General features: G+C 39.5%; 1 protein-coding gene and 1 pseudogene across 2 annotated transcripts in view; both read left to right on the top strand.

Annotated features, from left to right (window-relative positions):
• Positions 1 to 14,366, top strand: part of Lin52 (lin-52 DREAM MuvB core complex component) — a 106,578-nt gene extending 92,212 nt beyond the window's left edge. For both annotated transcript variants that reach the window (XM_027931720.2, XM_034635923.2), the window contains exon 6: positions 12,505 to 14,366. In XM_027931720.2, the coding sequence (XP_027787521.1) occupies positions 12,505 to 12,560 (56 nt within the window). In that variant the 3' untranslated portion in view covers positions 12,561 to 14,366. The remainder of the gene's footprint in view (positions 1 to 12,504) is intronic.
• On the top strand, positions 3,730 to 7,512 carry LOC114089588 (small ubiquitin-related modifier 3 pseudogene; annotated as a pseudogene).
• Positions 14,367 to 14,909: the final 543 nt, after the last annotated feature.

Raw genomic sequence — 14,909 nt, 5'->3', positions numbered from 1 at the left:
GGCTCCACAGTCTTGCTATTGTGAATTGTGGCTGTGTCTCTATAGTATGCTATTTTTAGGTCCTTTGGGTATAGTCCGAGAAGAGGAATAGCTGGGTCAAATAGTGGTTCCATTCCCAGTTTTCCAAAGAGTCTTCATACTGCTTTCCAAATTGGCTGCACCAATTTTCAGTCCCACCAGCAGTGGTATGAGTGTACCTTTTTCCCCCCGCATCCTCCCCAGCACTTGTGGCATATATACACAATGGAATATTATTCGGCACTAGAAAATAATATGATCATGGCATTTTCAGGGAAATGGATGGCATTAGAGCAAATTATGCTAAGTGAAGTTAGCCAATCCCCCCCCCCAAAAAAAAATGCCAAATGTCTTCTCTGATATAAGGGGGGTAACTCAAAATGGGGAAGAGAGGAAGAGCATGGGAAGAAGATTATCTCTACATAGGGAAGAGGGGTGGGAGGGAAAGGGAGGGAGAAAGGGAATTGCATGGAAGGTGGAAGGAGACCCTCATTGTTATACAAAATACATGTATGAAGATGTGAGGAAAAAAAAAAGAATAGCTTTACCCTAGATTAGGTAGAGAGAAGTGATGGGAGGGGAGGGGAGGGGTTGGGGAGATGGGAAGGATAGTAGAATGAAACAGACATTATTATTACTGTGTGTATATATGTGAATGAATGACCAATGTTATTTTGCAACCTGTATACTCAGAAAAATGAGATATTATATCCTATCTGATTCAAATTTATAATATGTCAAGGTCATTATGCTGTCATGTGTAACTAATTAAAACAAATTTAAAAAAAAGATTTGAAAAGGAGGGCTGGGGCTGTAGCTCAGTGGTGCACCATATAAAAAATAAATAAAGGCATTGTGTCCATCTATGACTAAAAATATTTTTTAGAAAATAAAATTAAATTTAAAAAAGAATTGAAAAGGAAGCAGAGTTCTCTTTCCTCATGAATAATTTATTTCTATATAACATATAAAATATATGTAAAATATACACACATAAATAAATAGATGGTTAGTCGACCACAACTATATGCTTGATATTTTTCTCATTGCTAGGGTACAACAAGAGATTCTACAGAACTTCATGGAGCATGAAATTAACAAAGTTAAGTTCAGATTTTGTAAGTGCTATAAAGGAAGTAAGTGGGTTGATGTGAAGGAGAGTAACTGAAAAGGGTGCACTTTAGTTAGGATGGTTGGGGAAGGCCTTTTAAGAGGGGACATTTGAGCTGAGAACAAGAAGGATAAAAAAGATTAATACCACTATTTATTGACTTCCCTGATCTATGCCAGATAGCATGAAGAATTTTCTTTTTCTCTCTCTCTCTTTTTTTTTTAAAAAAATATATTACCTTGTTTAGTCTCACAAGGCTGCGAAGTCTTTTACAGTTCCATTTTACAGCCGAGGAAACTGAGGCTCAGGAAGGTAAATTACTTGCTCATGGTCTTGAGGTCTGGAGTTTGAAACAAGTTGAGGCCTAACTCCAAAGCCAGATAGATAAATCCTTTTCACTGTATTGCATTGACTTTCTTAACCAGGGAGGAAGGCAGAGAATATTGAGTTAATAGAGTAAATGGTTTAAACTCTTGTTTTAACCTGGCAGAAATAATTACATATTTGGGTTTTTTTTTCTTTTAAAGCACTGTTCATATTTATTACTAGATAATTACAAATTGGAAATATAGATACTTTATAAGCGTGTTGTATATGACAATAGAAACTGGGGGCAGTGGCACACACCTGTAAATCCTAGCAACTTGGAGGTTGCTACAGGAGGCTGTCCTCAAACTTGCAATCCTTCTGCCCCAGCCTCCTTAGTCTATTTCTAGCCTTTTAAGAATATGTGCCTTTTTGGGCTGGGGATATAGCTCAGTTAGTAGAGTACATGCACAAGGTCCTGGGTTCAATCCCCAGCACCAAAAAAAAAAAAAGTGCCTTCTAAGAAATCTTTATTTATTTTGCAAATATTTGTTAAATTCTGTATGTGAGGTACTTTACAAATGTCTGTTGAATTACCTTTAGTAAATGATATAACTAAACATTGTACTGGGTTCTGTAAATACCCATAAAGTTAGTATTAAGGGGAATCTTTTTTCCTTATACCACACTTATTAAGTACTTAAATGTATTTAAATGTATTTTAAGTCTCATATAACCCGAAAGGTAAATATTGGCCCCCATTTTACAGATGAAGGATCTGAGGCACAGAGAGGCTACATAATTTACCTGAGATTTCCATCTAATCAGCAGTGGATTTTGACCTAAAGTTTACATCCTACACAAGCAAAGGTTTTCTATCATAAATATCAAAAATCTCATGTCAAACAAGAAAATAGTTTACAGAGAAATATTATTATATTCTTTTTTATTAGCATTTTAAATTAAATCCAGAATATTGTCTAATGAACCATATGTGAAGATTCACAGACATTTTCTTTGGTGTCTTAAACTAAACTGTCACTGGAGGGGGTCTGAAGAGGGAGACATCAACTCAGGACAACAGGGTCCTTGATGTGTGTGACAGAAAAGAATTTCAGCATGTATTAGCTATTGAGACATAGATTTATTTGGGAAAGAAAGGGAGTGCACATTCAAAGGAGAGTGCTGGCTATCTTGAAGAATGAGAAGCACTCTTGGGATCTCGGCTCCTTCTTTTAAAGGAGACTAGGGGAGGGTAACACGGGAAGGTATGTGGGGATCCCCTCAGTTTGGTGGTCACAAGATGGTTTATGGTGGTGTGGCAGTTCTCAGGGTCCTAAGGTTGATGTCTTCTTCATTATCTAATCAATAGATGATGCTGGGAAAGTACCCTATATTATAGCTTTCTAAGAAAGTCTCCTATTATACAGGTTACTTTTCTAAATGTATCCTTTTATATGTATTAGTGGGCCAATTAACAGTGTACAGGGCAATTTTTATAAATAGGTGAATTTCTAGTGCAAGTAAAGATTTATAAATTTTCCAGAAATTTGGGGATGTCATGCCAGGGAAAGATAACTGGCTAGGGGAGAGAAGGTATGAAGAAATTGAGCACAAAGCTTTCATATTAAAGTAGTCTTTCTTCCTTTTGTCTCCTTTCTATTTTTTTAATTTTTTCTCTGTACTACCTCAGAACTAGCTGCAGTTAAAACCCAGGTTCTAATTTCATAAACAAGGCTACCCTTAACAATATTAAAATAAAATGATATTATAACCTGTCTCAGAGAAAAATTCTCCAGTAACCATAGGTATGCTTGTGGCATGAAGACAGCATCTTAAATCTCTATGCAAGTCATACACAAAGTGTTATTGCGATGGAAAAATAGTGGCGTGAATAATACCTGCTCACAGCCTAAGACACTTGATGTATCTTGGGCCTCAGTGTTGAATTTTGCAATTTCATGAGTAAGATTTGTATTTTAAGTTCTGTATTTCTGTGCATTCCACTTGATGTCAAATCTGTATTCTTAGGTTGTAGGGTTCCATTAAAAAAATAAATAATCTCAGCCCCTCCTTCCTCCCCCCTACCCCCACACTCATTTTGTATAATATGGTAATGATATCACCGTAGCAGTAATTACGGGTCATCTTCATTTCTTTCATCTCTGCCTGTTCTGATGGCTTCATTCCTTTGACGGAAAAGATTTGGCTCTGGGTGCTATGATTATTTTGTTAAGCGTTATTCGAATAGACAGGAGTGAGAGAAATTAATCAATCCAAATGCAATTAGCATCATGTTTAACCCAGTGATGGACGTCTCAAGGTGAAACAGCCAGGGGAGTTTCAGACATTATTATTCAATCCAGTGGTTCTTATCTAAATTATAATCAAGAGAGGTTTTTATTGGCTTCTCAGTGTGAAGATGTAACTCTTTCCCTGCCCTGGGGGTCAAGAAGGTTGGTCCTTCATTCTCCCTGGACTCAAGCTGCTGCCAGCCCCTGGAAGTGGAATGGACCAAGAAGGAAAGTTGTCTTAATATCCTCTGAAATGATTGTATTGAGAGTAGAATCTGGCTTCTGGATAATCTTCTAATGTGGGGCAAAATGTTTCATATAAAGTCACTTTGACTAGCTTTTATATCTTAATCTTACCTGATAGATTACTATTATTATTCTCACTTTATGGATCAGGGTATTAAGACTTTGTGAAGTTTCTAACCTTTGGTCTTAAGTGTTTCACCAGGATGTGATACTATGTAGAGGCCCTGAAGCATGAATGTTCTGCACAGATTTATGCGTACTGAATAAAACTTCTAGCCCACAGAGCATTAATACATTGCTTTGATCTCATTGTCTTTCACTCAATTGAGTTTTACCCTCGAAAAAGGAACCAAATTGAGACTCTGAAACAGGCCCCCAAGGCCCTCCAAAAAGGAAACAAAATACAAATAAGCTTTTAGCTCTTATTTCTTGAACACAGATCTTTGAAGTTTTTTGTTATTTTGATTTGTATTTTAGTAGGCAGAAGGATGATAAGAAAGATTACATATTTGAAATCTAGTCTTGTTTTACTCTTAAAAGAGGGAAGGGCAAGGAGAGTTGATGGAGAAACACAGGTTTTCTCCTGAATACAGCATTTTTCAAATGCCTCACAATTAAGATTCCTCTACTTCTGCCTTCAATCTTCAGGCATCATGGCTGACACTTCCCATATTTTACGTTCCTGCTTGATGCTTTGTATTCTGAAAATAAATCTGTTGGCTGGTTATTTCTGTCCTTTTTTTTTCTGTTATGAAAAGCCATTAAAATTATTTTCCATATTGGAACTGTCCACATTTGTTTACCTACACATTGAGTCCTGATTTTTCTTTCTAATACTGCTTCTTGGATAAAACATTCTCAGGAATTGGGCCTTACTGAGATTTGGAAATTTTGAAAAAAAAGGGTTTAATATAAAATTTTCTCTAAAATTACTGGAGGAACCAGTGTTCTTAGCAACTGTCACAAAGTCAAGACACCCAATAGAAAGAATCTGGAAAGTATGCTCCCAAAAAGATTTTTTTTTTTTTTTTGGAAGAATCCTGAGAATGAAATTTTGATTGTCTGTGATAGTTTGGTCACAAGATGAGTATCCAGGCTTTGCTTTTCTCAGTTGTATAGTGTCTCAATCTCCATTTTGGAATGTTTATGCCCAAAGAACTTCAGACCAAAACCTCAGGGCTTGTCTTAGTCACCTTTTTTGCTGCTATGACTAAAAAACCTGATCAGAACAATTGAGGAGGAGGAAAAGTTTATTTGTGGCCTCATGGTTTCAGAGGATCAGTCTATAAATAGCCAGCTCCATTCCACAAGGCTCAGTGTAAGGCTGAACATCATGGCAGAAGAGTGTAGCAGAGTGAAGCAGCTCACATGATGATCAGACAGCAGAGAGACAGACTCCTCTCACCAGATACAAAATATGTATCTCAAAGGTACACCTCAATGACCCACCTCTTCCAGCCACACCCTACCTGCCTTCAATCACCACTCAATTAATCCCATCAGGGGATTAATTCACTGATTGGGTTAAGGCTCTCATGACCCAATCATTTCTTTCTCAACCTTCTTACATTGTCTCATGCATGAGCTTTTGGGGGACACCTCACATTCAAACCATAACAGGGCTTTTTTTCTGACTTTCAAGTGCCACTTTTATATATTTTAAAGAAAAGCAAGATTTCCACCAAAGACTCACTTGTGGCCACTTTCCCTAATGGATGCTTGAATGGTCATTGGACCTTAGTACCTGGTGAGGGCCATCAAGTATCCCAATGCATTGTGACTCTAAGAGACTCCTCCTCTTCCAGTGGCACTGTGCTCAGTTCCCAGCTCCTTCTGCTTGTGACGGTGGCACCAGCACCAGCTGCTCTCATATTGGAGGCATTCAGAAGTGTTTAGTCCTTGACTTGAATTATCAGTCACTTAGTGGTCCTTTCTGGACAGAGATCTGACATTGAACTGGAGCTCAGAGAAGAATTTCAGTCTGGCAGGCTGTCTTGGAACTGCTTTGCTGTTTGCCAGCACTGTCCCATAGTATCAGGAAAACTTTCCACTTTTGTGTGGGACAGAAATCAGCATTATAAATCACATTGGTTTCTTTTCATTCTCTAATGTACCAAAATACTGTTAACAACTAGCTCACCTCAAAGCAACATGGCTTTGGGAATAGTCTGTTTCTACTGAAAGCATATCTTTGAATTTACTTTAATCTTTCTAATATCTTGTACATAGTGGGCACTCTGTTTTACTGCGCTGAATAGTCTTTTTATGCTTCTCTTCTGCACAGCACACATTGGTGACTGACTGATTGATCCCTCTTGTCATAGCTGCACAGTGCAATCAAGGACCAAAGGAGTAATTTTTCAAGAGTCAAAACTATAAATATGGGGCTGGAGTTGTAGCTCAGTGGTAGAGTGCTTGCCTAGCATGGGTGAGGCACTGAGTTCAATTCTCAGCACTACATATAAATAAATAAAATAAAGGTCCTTTAACAACTTTTAAAAAACTATAAATATAACAAATGGCATCATTTCTATAAGACATCTTCTGTGAAGCTAATTAAATAAATTGCCTTTTAGCACATTGATATAAACTAACCAGGATTTTGTGTGTTTCTTTTGCTTGGGAGTAACTGCCTCTCACTACAGCAGAGTAGTTTTTTGTTTGTTCATGTTACCTAATGTTTGTTTAGTTTAGGTAGAAGCAGATGGTAACAGATAACTAAGGATTAATGATGTCTGCTGACGAGGAACCTCCTTGAGCACCTATTTCTCCAGGACTGGGCTAGCCCATTTGTAGATCTTTTTTAAAAAATAAATAGTCCAGGAAAGGAATTCAGACAGAAGAGAGTGGTCTTATTAGTGTGAAGGTGGCAGGGCAGGATAGTTGCACGGTACAGTCCAAGATTAAGAATACGCCATTCAGTAAACTAATGAAAGCTCATTTTTAACAACAGGGCTTATCAATGAGGCAGATCAAATTCCAGTTTGATGGGTGACCAATTAATGAAACTGACACACCTGCACAGTTAGAAATGGAATTTGAAGATACCATTAATGTGTTCCAACAGCAGACAGGAGATATCTGCCAAGAAGGGAACCTGTTATTTACTCCAGAACTCTGTACCCATAGACCAAGAATACATTTCCTTAGAAAACTACAAGTTGGTCTCATGTCATCCTGACAGTGTGGATTTCTCTATTCTTTCATTTTCCCCTTCCTCATTCCTTTATTGTATGTAAAGGGACAGCACATACGCACAAACATACTGCCTTTGTTTTTGTTTTTCAACTAAATGGCCATGGTATGGTTTGATCAATTTCAAATGGAGATGGAATGAGAGAAAAATACTGATTCTGTGAAAATATCCCCTTTCTAGTGACATGCTTATTCAGCTATCTTTATAGTCCCTTAAGTTATTTTGTTATCATCATTTAACAGAAAATAGCAAATCTTCGCATACCTGTTCCCTCCGAGAAATCTTAGGTTTTTCATTCCTCATTGTAAAATCAAGGATAGTTTTATAACTTTTTTTTAGAGAGCTGCTATATATAGGACATTGTCTTTAGGTATGATTACTATAAAAAAAAATGAATCCTAGGGCTGGGATTGTGGCTCAGCTGTAGAGCGCTCGCCTAGCACAGGCGGGACCCAGGTTCGATCCTTAGCACCACATGAAAATAAAGGCATTGTATTAAAAAAAAAAAAGAAAAGAAAAGAAAGAAAGAAATGAATCCTAGATTGTTTTCAAACTTCTTGTTGGAAATGAAAGACCTGGCGACCCAGAAGCTAGCATTTACCAAAAGCCTAGCGGGCATTGATATTGACAAGGAAACTAAAGTTTGAAAAGATAACCTGGAGACTTGCCAAGGGTCAGGGTAGGAGATGAAGTTAAAATCCAGGCTTGTCCACTGCCAAGAGCCCTGCCCCTTTACAATATTATGCTGTCTTCTTTGTTTCCTGGTCACTCATAGCAAGAGTCTCCTGAAAACAGCTTGTTGTTACTCTTTCAGATAGGAGCAAACCAGTCAAAGTAACTCTTCTCCACCTTGCAGATGTTTTTAATTAGATTGTAGCACAGAAATATTTAAAGTGGTTTGAAATTAAACACCAAACATTATATGAGTTTTTTCCACTTCATTAAAAAGTTACTTGGTCTTTACATTGTTCTGTTGAGTGGAATTTTATCAAGCAATTGCCTCAAAGTTATAATCTGGAAAATCTTTCTATAATGAAACCCATATGTCATAGACGAAAGGTACAAAGCCCTGGCAGAGAGGGCTGGTCTCGAGAGAGATTCTGCACCCAATCTCGTTAACCAGGGTGCTTCTGGTAATCCCTCATCCCCTCACTGGTGAGAAATCAATCTGTACCACTGAATCTTTTTCAACCAGCCACCAGAAAATTTACTGCAGAGAAGGCAGTTTGGGGGTAGTCATTGTGGAAAGGGAGCCAGAGGCAAGGCTAAATACAGAATGGAGGAATTGGAGAGTCTCAAGAAGAGATTATATTAAACCTGCACCACCTTCAGAACAAGCAGCCTGGAGTCCTCCCTTCAGCCCTGACCTCTCTGAGTAGACCCATGTATTTACAGCTGCCACAAACCTGACAGCCCTAGAGAAACTATGAAGGGGGTAATAGAAACAGCATAAACCTGGAAGTTGATTGTAGTTTAGCCATTTGCTGCCTTTTGATGTGTACAAGTGGCCATCTCTCCACAAAGAGCAATTCATGTGTTAACCCTGTAGTGACAGTCTCTGTTGTGACTACTCAGTTTTCGATCTGTATTGTATACTACATAGGAAGGCCTATAAATCACCATCTGGCATGGCATCCTGCTTCTCTTGTGCACAGCACACATCGTAGAGGCTGATGACTAGTGAGTTCTTCGTGGCCTAGTTATTAGAGTGGTAGCAAAGTTGCCTTCCTGTTCAACCTGGTAATCCTGGAGAATCCATCCAGAACAGATAGTAGTTAACAAGTTTCACTAGTTCTAGATTGTTGCTTTTTTTTTTTCTGGGAATGGAACCCAGGGCCTCATGGATGCTAGGCAAGTTCTCTACCACTGAGCTACATCCCCAGCTTCTAGGATTGTTTTCTATATGTTATGTTGTAGCCCTGAGGGTAGTCGGGGAGACACAGGAAAGATCAGAGGAACTAGAAGTGCCAAGTTCAAGAACGTGTGATCTTACCCTGGCCATTCATGCCAGAGTAAACCAACCTGTAATGTCTAGGAAGAATTAGGGAGGGTCCTAGGCAGAGAGAAACAAATACATGGCTCTCCTCTATAAGCAGGCAGTAGCCATCTCTATAAAGGTTTTTTTCCCCAAAAGAGATTTTAAATCCTTGGTGGGAATGTTTCAGTAAAATACATTTACATATAAAACCCTCCTTGAAGGGGGGGAGGGAGAGAGAGAGAGAGAGAGAGAGAGAGAGAGAGAGAGAGAGAGAGAGAGAGAATGTAGACAAGCAATATAGAATAGTAGCAGAAGGCTGTCTCCCTATTCCTAATGGGATTTTGTAGCAGCATGTGCGAGTTTGTTTCAGAAGTCAAAAATGAACAGATGTTGGTATAAATTACCTCTGTGTCTGATGTCTTGCAAATTAAAAGCGCGGTTGGCATCACTAAACAATTTCAGTAGGTTTTGGGGGGGTTCAGTGAGCGGGCGGTGATTACTGTAGCAGGTCGCTAAGAATCTTTACACTGCAGCAGAGCAGGAGAGCAAGGATAAAGAAAAAAGGAATAAAATAAGGGCTATGCGAATTAATCAGAAATGTTAACATCTCTGATGACAAGTGAACAGGAGGGCACGTGCTCTGGAGCAGCCCCTGACCCACAGCAATTTCTCTGTGCACAAAAAGGGGTTGGTGCTTAGGCTCTGATTTATAAGGCACAGCCCTCTTTTAGGGAGCGGCTGTGTCACACATTCGTATATCTCCTATATGGGACTGGCAAGAAGGGAAACTTTCTCCCCTCCCATGTAGAAGATGATGTCTTTTGAATTACTTCTACTTTTATGGTGGTTTTCTGCAGCTCTGTATACTTGGATTAGGTTGAAGGGGGAGGAATGATTGAGTGGAAAAGGGGTTGTTAAAAAGGACTGGTTAAATTCAAGGAGAGCTTGCAACTGAGACACTACAGAATCTCCTTTTTTTTTCTTTTAAACCCTTTGATCCCTCAGATAATTGAGTCTTTTTAATTCTGTGTCTTAAAATATTGGTCATTTTTCCATGGGAAGAAACAGTAAGGAATTGGGGGGTCCGAAGTACAGCAGGCAGAAGTCACACTGTAAGGTCAGGGCAGAACTTGTAGGCTTAGGGTTTGGGACAAGGATGTCTTCTCATCAGAATTCTGATTCACCACTGTCTTGTTTCCACAGCACCTGCTTCTAGCCGTGTCACAGGATCATTTGATAACTGTATGCATTTAAAGCCCTTAATAAGTACTTGAGAACAGACGGGTAACTTATCCAGTAGAAATAAACAGTGCCCAAAAGTATAAGCAAACTCCTGTAGGATAAGATTGAGGGAAAAGATTCCAAGGAATGGGGTTTTTAAGATTGTTAGTCCCCCTTATCACAATCCTTCATTCATTCCCTCAGAAAATACTGCGTGTATGAGAACTTACTTACTCACCTGTGAGAAGGATTGTGTTAATGATTGCCACTATACCAAGTATGTTCATTGTTAATATCTAAGAGAAGAGTAGGGCAGGAGGCAGTAACATAATCCATCTTACAGATGAAGAAAGCAAGGCTCAGAGATAATGTCCAAGCCAAGTTGTCACCCAGCTACTAAGTGCTAGCACTGAAATTTAAACTGAGCTCAAATCCTGTGGTCTCTGGAAGAAGCCCCATGCTGCTTCCCATAGGCAAGAGAGTACTTGATTGGATTTCCTCTGGAATATGTTAGCCCCTGACCCCTGATCTCTCCTTTAACTTGGCATTACTTCCATCAAGGGAAATTATTTTTCTTGCCAAATAAGCAAGGTACATTCAAAAAGACTCCCACGGTGGAGAAGCTGGAACACCAAGGGCCACTAACTAGTCTTGTTATTTGTGTAAAGGAAGGAAATTAACATTTGTGTTCCTATTAAGTTCTAGTTCTTTTGTATATTACCATTCATTTATCCAGCTATCATTTATTCAGCAGATACAAGGTCTAGCGCTTAACAGTCAGTCTCTGTCCTCGATTCTTATATTTTAGTGGAAGAAGACATACATAAACAAGTTTTTGTGTGCAAGTCCTATGGGAACTTTGAATGTATAGTTTGGTATAAATCCATCAAGGAATGAGGAGTCAGTTTGATTTGGGGCAGGGTGGCATGGTGGGCAAATGAGGCAAGACCCAGCACTGGGGATTCCACTCCTGGCTAACAGAATCTCCTTTCCCTTTGTTGGAGCTCAGGAACTAGTATAAGCTAGGAGGTGGATAGATAGAAGTTACCCCATAGCCTCCCTGTGATGACAGTTTATATTATGCAAAAAAATGATTTCTTCATTGTACAAATAAACAAGCAACTGGCAGCCCACTCATCCAGCACTATTTTCTCTGGACTTTGGAAAGAAGGCCAGGGTGAAGGCTCTTCTCATTCCTGCAGGTGCCTCCCTAGCCATCTCACTTCTTTGGCCAGGATGGAGCCATGTCTTTGGGAGGCCACAGGGCCAGCCATCAGAAACTTGGAGAATTGTTAAAAAATGACCTTGTGGGATGGGGATGGGAGTGTTTTACTGTGTATGCTTGTTGAGCATTTGCTTGACAGAGCTAAAAATGGGTTTTCTGAAGTGATCCTTGAAATCGAGAGATGTTTTGCTTTCATTTTGGAACCTTATATGTAGGAAAGTAGCTGTATAAAACCACTGGTAACTACAGCAGTCAAAGATTGATGGTGCTGAAAGTCAGAGAAAGACACATAAACCTTGCCTGGCTATATTAAATACCTAAGGACTGACAATACCGAGAGAGAGAAGACCAAAGCTCCATAAACCGCACTTTATTATTCCTATCCCCAGATGAACTATACTGAGGGAATATAAACCCTGTAACATTACAGCATGTGGGGACAACCACTGCCGAGATGGGATAAATGATCTCTGATTTTGATTGGAGATTATAGATGTCTACAGATCAACAACCCAGAGAAGACTCTTATCTTGGTTGGATTTTAGCCTCCAAAGAAAACCCCCATGAGATAGTGAACATGGATGTTAGGTTAGATTCTTCAGAAAGATAGGTAGGTAGATAAAAAAGAAATTCCCTGGTGATTTTTTTTTTTTTTTCCTAAGGATGGATGGTAGTCTTCCCTAGTTAGCCTATACCATATAACAACTGCCAACTTCAGGATCTCTCTCCAGTTTTACTTATCAATAACAGTTTAGTTTTTCCCCATTTAGGAAGTTGGTGATGACTGAATGTGTTGGTAGCAACTTGATATACAATTTAAACCAACCTGCATTTTTAAGTTAAATCTTCCTAGATCTTTCTTTCACATTTTAGATTTTCATTGATCTTTCGTTTGCTTTATGATTCCAGCCAGAGAGATGACACGGGGGAAATTCCTCAACATTCTAGAGAAGCCCAAGAAGTAGCAGCAGCTTGTGGACAGGTGTCCTGGGGACTCTTCCCAGTGCAGTTCTGACGATGCACACCTCGCTTTTCCTCGGGAGAGGCCAGAGGCTGTACCTCAGGACTGCCCCTCTGCCTTGCTCCTGGCACTCTGCATCTCTGAGGAGATTTGGTAGCAAGAGAAGAATCTGCTCTACTCAAGGATCATTGCAGTTACTCCATCAGCTTCTTAGCCTGGGATATTGGTAACACCAGAGATCCTATCAATCTTAAAGGTCAAAGTCATGCTTTTTCATTTCTGGACATGGTTCAGGAGCCCCAGGATCTTCTACTTGATTCAATTCCGTGATGGTAAAGTCACTTGTGACACATTGATTGGATGGGTTCTTTTGAGTTGAACTGGATCTTTTAGGAAGTATTTATGATATGAGATCAGAGACCAAGTAGGTTCTCGATCAGACCATGCAGCCTGACCATGAACTCTCCAGTATATAATAGGTTCCAAGATTATCCAGCTGGAAAAACCAGAATCTTCTTGAAATTTTACCTCGCCTGTTTTTTAAATTCTACACTTTTTGTTATAGTCCTATCCTCCAATGCTGCCCATTCCCCACCTCCCAGGTATGACTCTTGGCAAGGGAATCCCTGAGTAGTGAGTCCCTCTTGGAATTAGCTTATGGAGTGAAAGGTCCATCTAGGTCACATTAGGATATAGACCTCAAGGCCAATATGAAGATGACATCAGGACTTTGGAGTTCTAGTTAATCTGCTACAGATTTAAGTGAAGGAGTCAGTATGGCCTGATAGATAGGAAAGGGGCATGATTTATGGGGGTTGCCATTTGATTGAAAACTAGAATCCTAATTAACCTAGTTGGTGCTATGGGATAGTGGCAATGTTTTGTCCACCTTATCTCCCTTATGGCATATATGAGATACTTCACAGAAACATACACACACCTGAAAGAGGAGAATTTCCTCACTTAAATACAGCTTTCTGATGAGAGGTGCATGGGGTTTCCTAAATTTCATGGAAAGAATATTCCTGTGGTAATGATCTGAGGGAGTTTGGACACAGGAGAAGTTGCGGTCAAAGTTTGTGGTCTTGAATGTCTGCTAACACACAACACTCTTCAATTTAATGGCTGGTCTTTTAGCCATTTTATGACATTTGTGCTTATTTCCCATGCTAGAATTAACATTAGGTTTTACTCTCATTTGTGTCACTTGACCATCCATGCCATCTACTTTTTTTGCAGGGGTAGGGAGGACAGTTGAGCACGAGACACAAATGGCAAGCGGGGAAAGGAGAGCATTCTGTTGGGTTGCTCCTCAGGAGGGTCAGTTGTAGAGACTTTGATTTTAAGTTTATGACTGATATTTCTTGATCTCCCTAAATTCGGTTGAAGAGCTTGTGCGCATGTGTGTACCATTAATGTCAAATTTTTTCTTTGCTCTGTTTTTGAGAGTTGATAATATCAGGCACTTTTACATGTTTGGGGAAATTAAGAAGTATATGGAGAATACTGGGATACCTCCCCCAAACCAACTCAAGTCTGTAACCGGAAGCCAGGTAGTTGGTTTTCTGATCTGCTTTGGCCTCCTTCTTTTACTGTCATCTTATTCACCAGCACTTATGTAAGTAGATGTTTTAGAATTTCAATATTTATTGGTTTTGTAATTGTCATCCTTAGAAATGTTAATGATGTATTTTTATATTGATAATATAAATTTATGTACAGTGTATGTGTGTATATTTCAAGATGTTAGAGGATTGTACTTTGTATATGATGTTTTCTGTGTCTTCCTAATAAATATGTCCCTTTTATAGGAGAGTGAGTTTTTTCTCAAAGGGCCAAGTTGCATATTTAAAGCATAGATTTCATCAGAAGGTACAACTCTAGAGACAGAGGGCCTACATATCTTCCCCTTTCATATCCTATAGGGTGGTTTGGGCTTTATAATTGTCCACTTGTTTTCCCAGTTTCCATCTGTCCTACCAGCCATCATCCATTCCTGGACGATGGCTGGTAGGACATCTGGTGCTTCTTGTCTGAGCACCTGGAAACCTGTGGCACCTCCCTGGGTCTGCTGATACAGTGTGGATTGCTCCACCCAGCATGATAAGACTTTGCATGTAACCCTAATCCACCCTTCAGCTTGGTTTCTTCCTCTCCCCTGTGTCAAGTCTGTTCCAGGTCCCCGCTGGAGTGCCTTTGCCCATGCCATTGAGTTTCTGGAAAGTCTTGCTTCCATTTTGTTGTTATTCTGTTCAACCTGTTATTCCTATAAACCCCTAATGACCCAACTGGAAATGATCCTTCCCCCCCCCAACTTCCTACAACACTTAGGTGTGCCTTTCCTCTGGCTCCC

This window comes from Marmota flaviventris, chromosome 2, assembly GCF_047511675.1.
Source record: "Marmota flaviventris isolate mMarFla1 chromosome 2, mMarFla1.hap1, whole genome shotgun sequence".
Taxonomy (NCBI): Eukaryota; Metazoa; Chordata; class Mammalia; order Rodentia; family Sciuridae; genus Marmota; species Marmota flaviventris.
The sequence above is the reverse complement of the archived record's forward strand: the minus strand, read 5'-3'. Positions and strand labels throughout refer to the sequence as shown.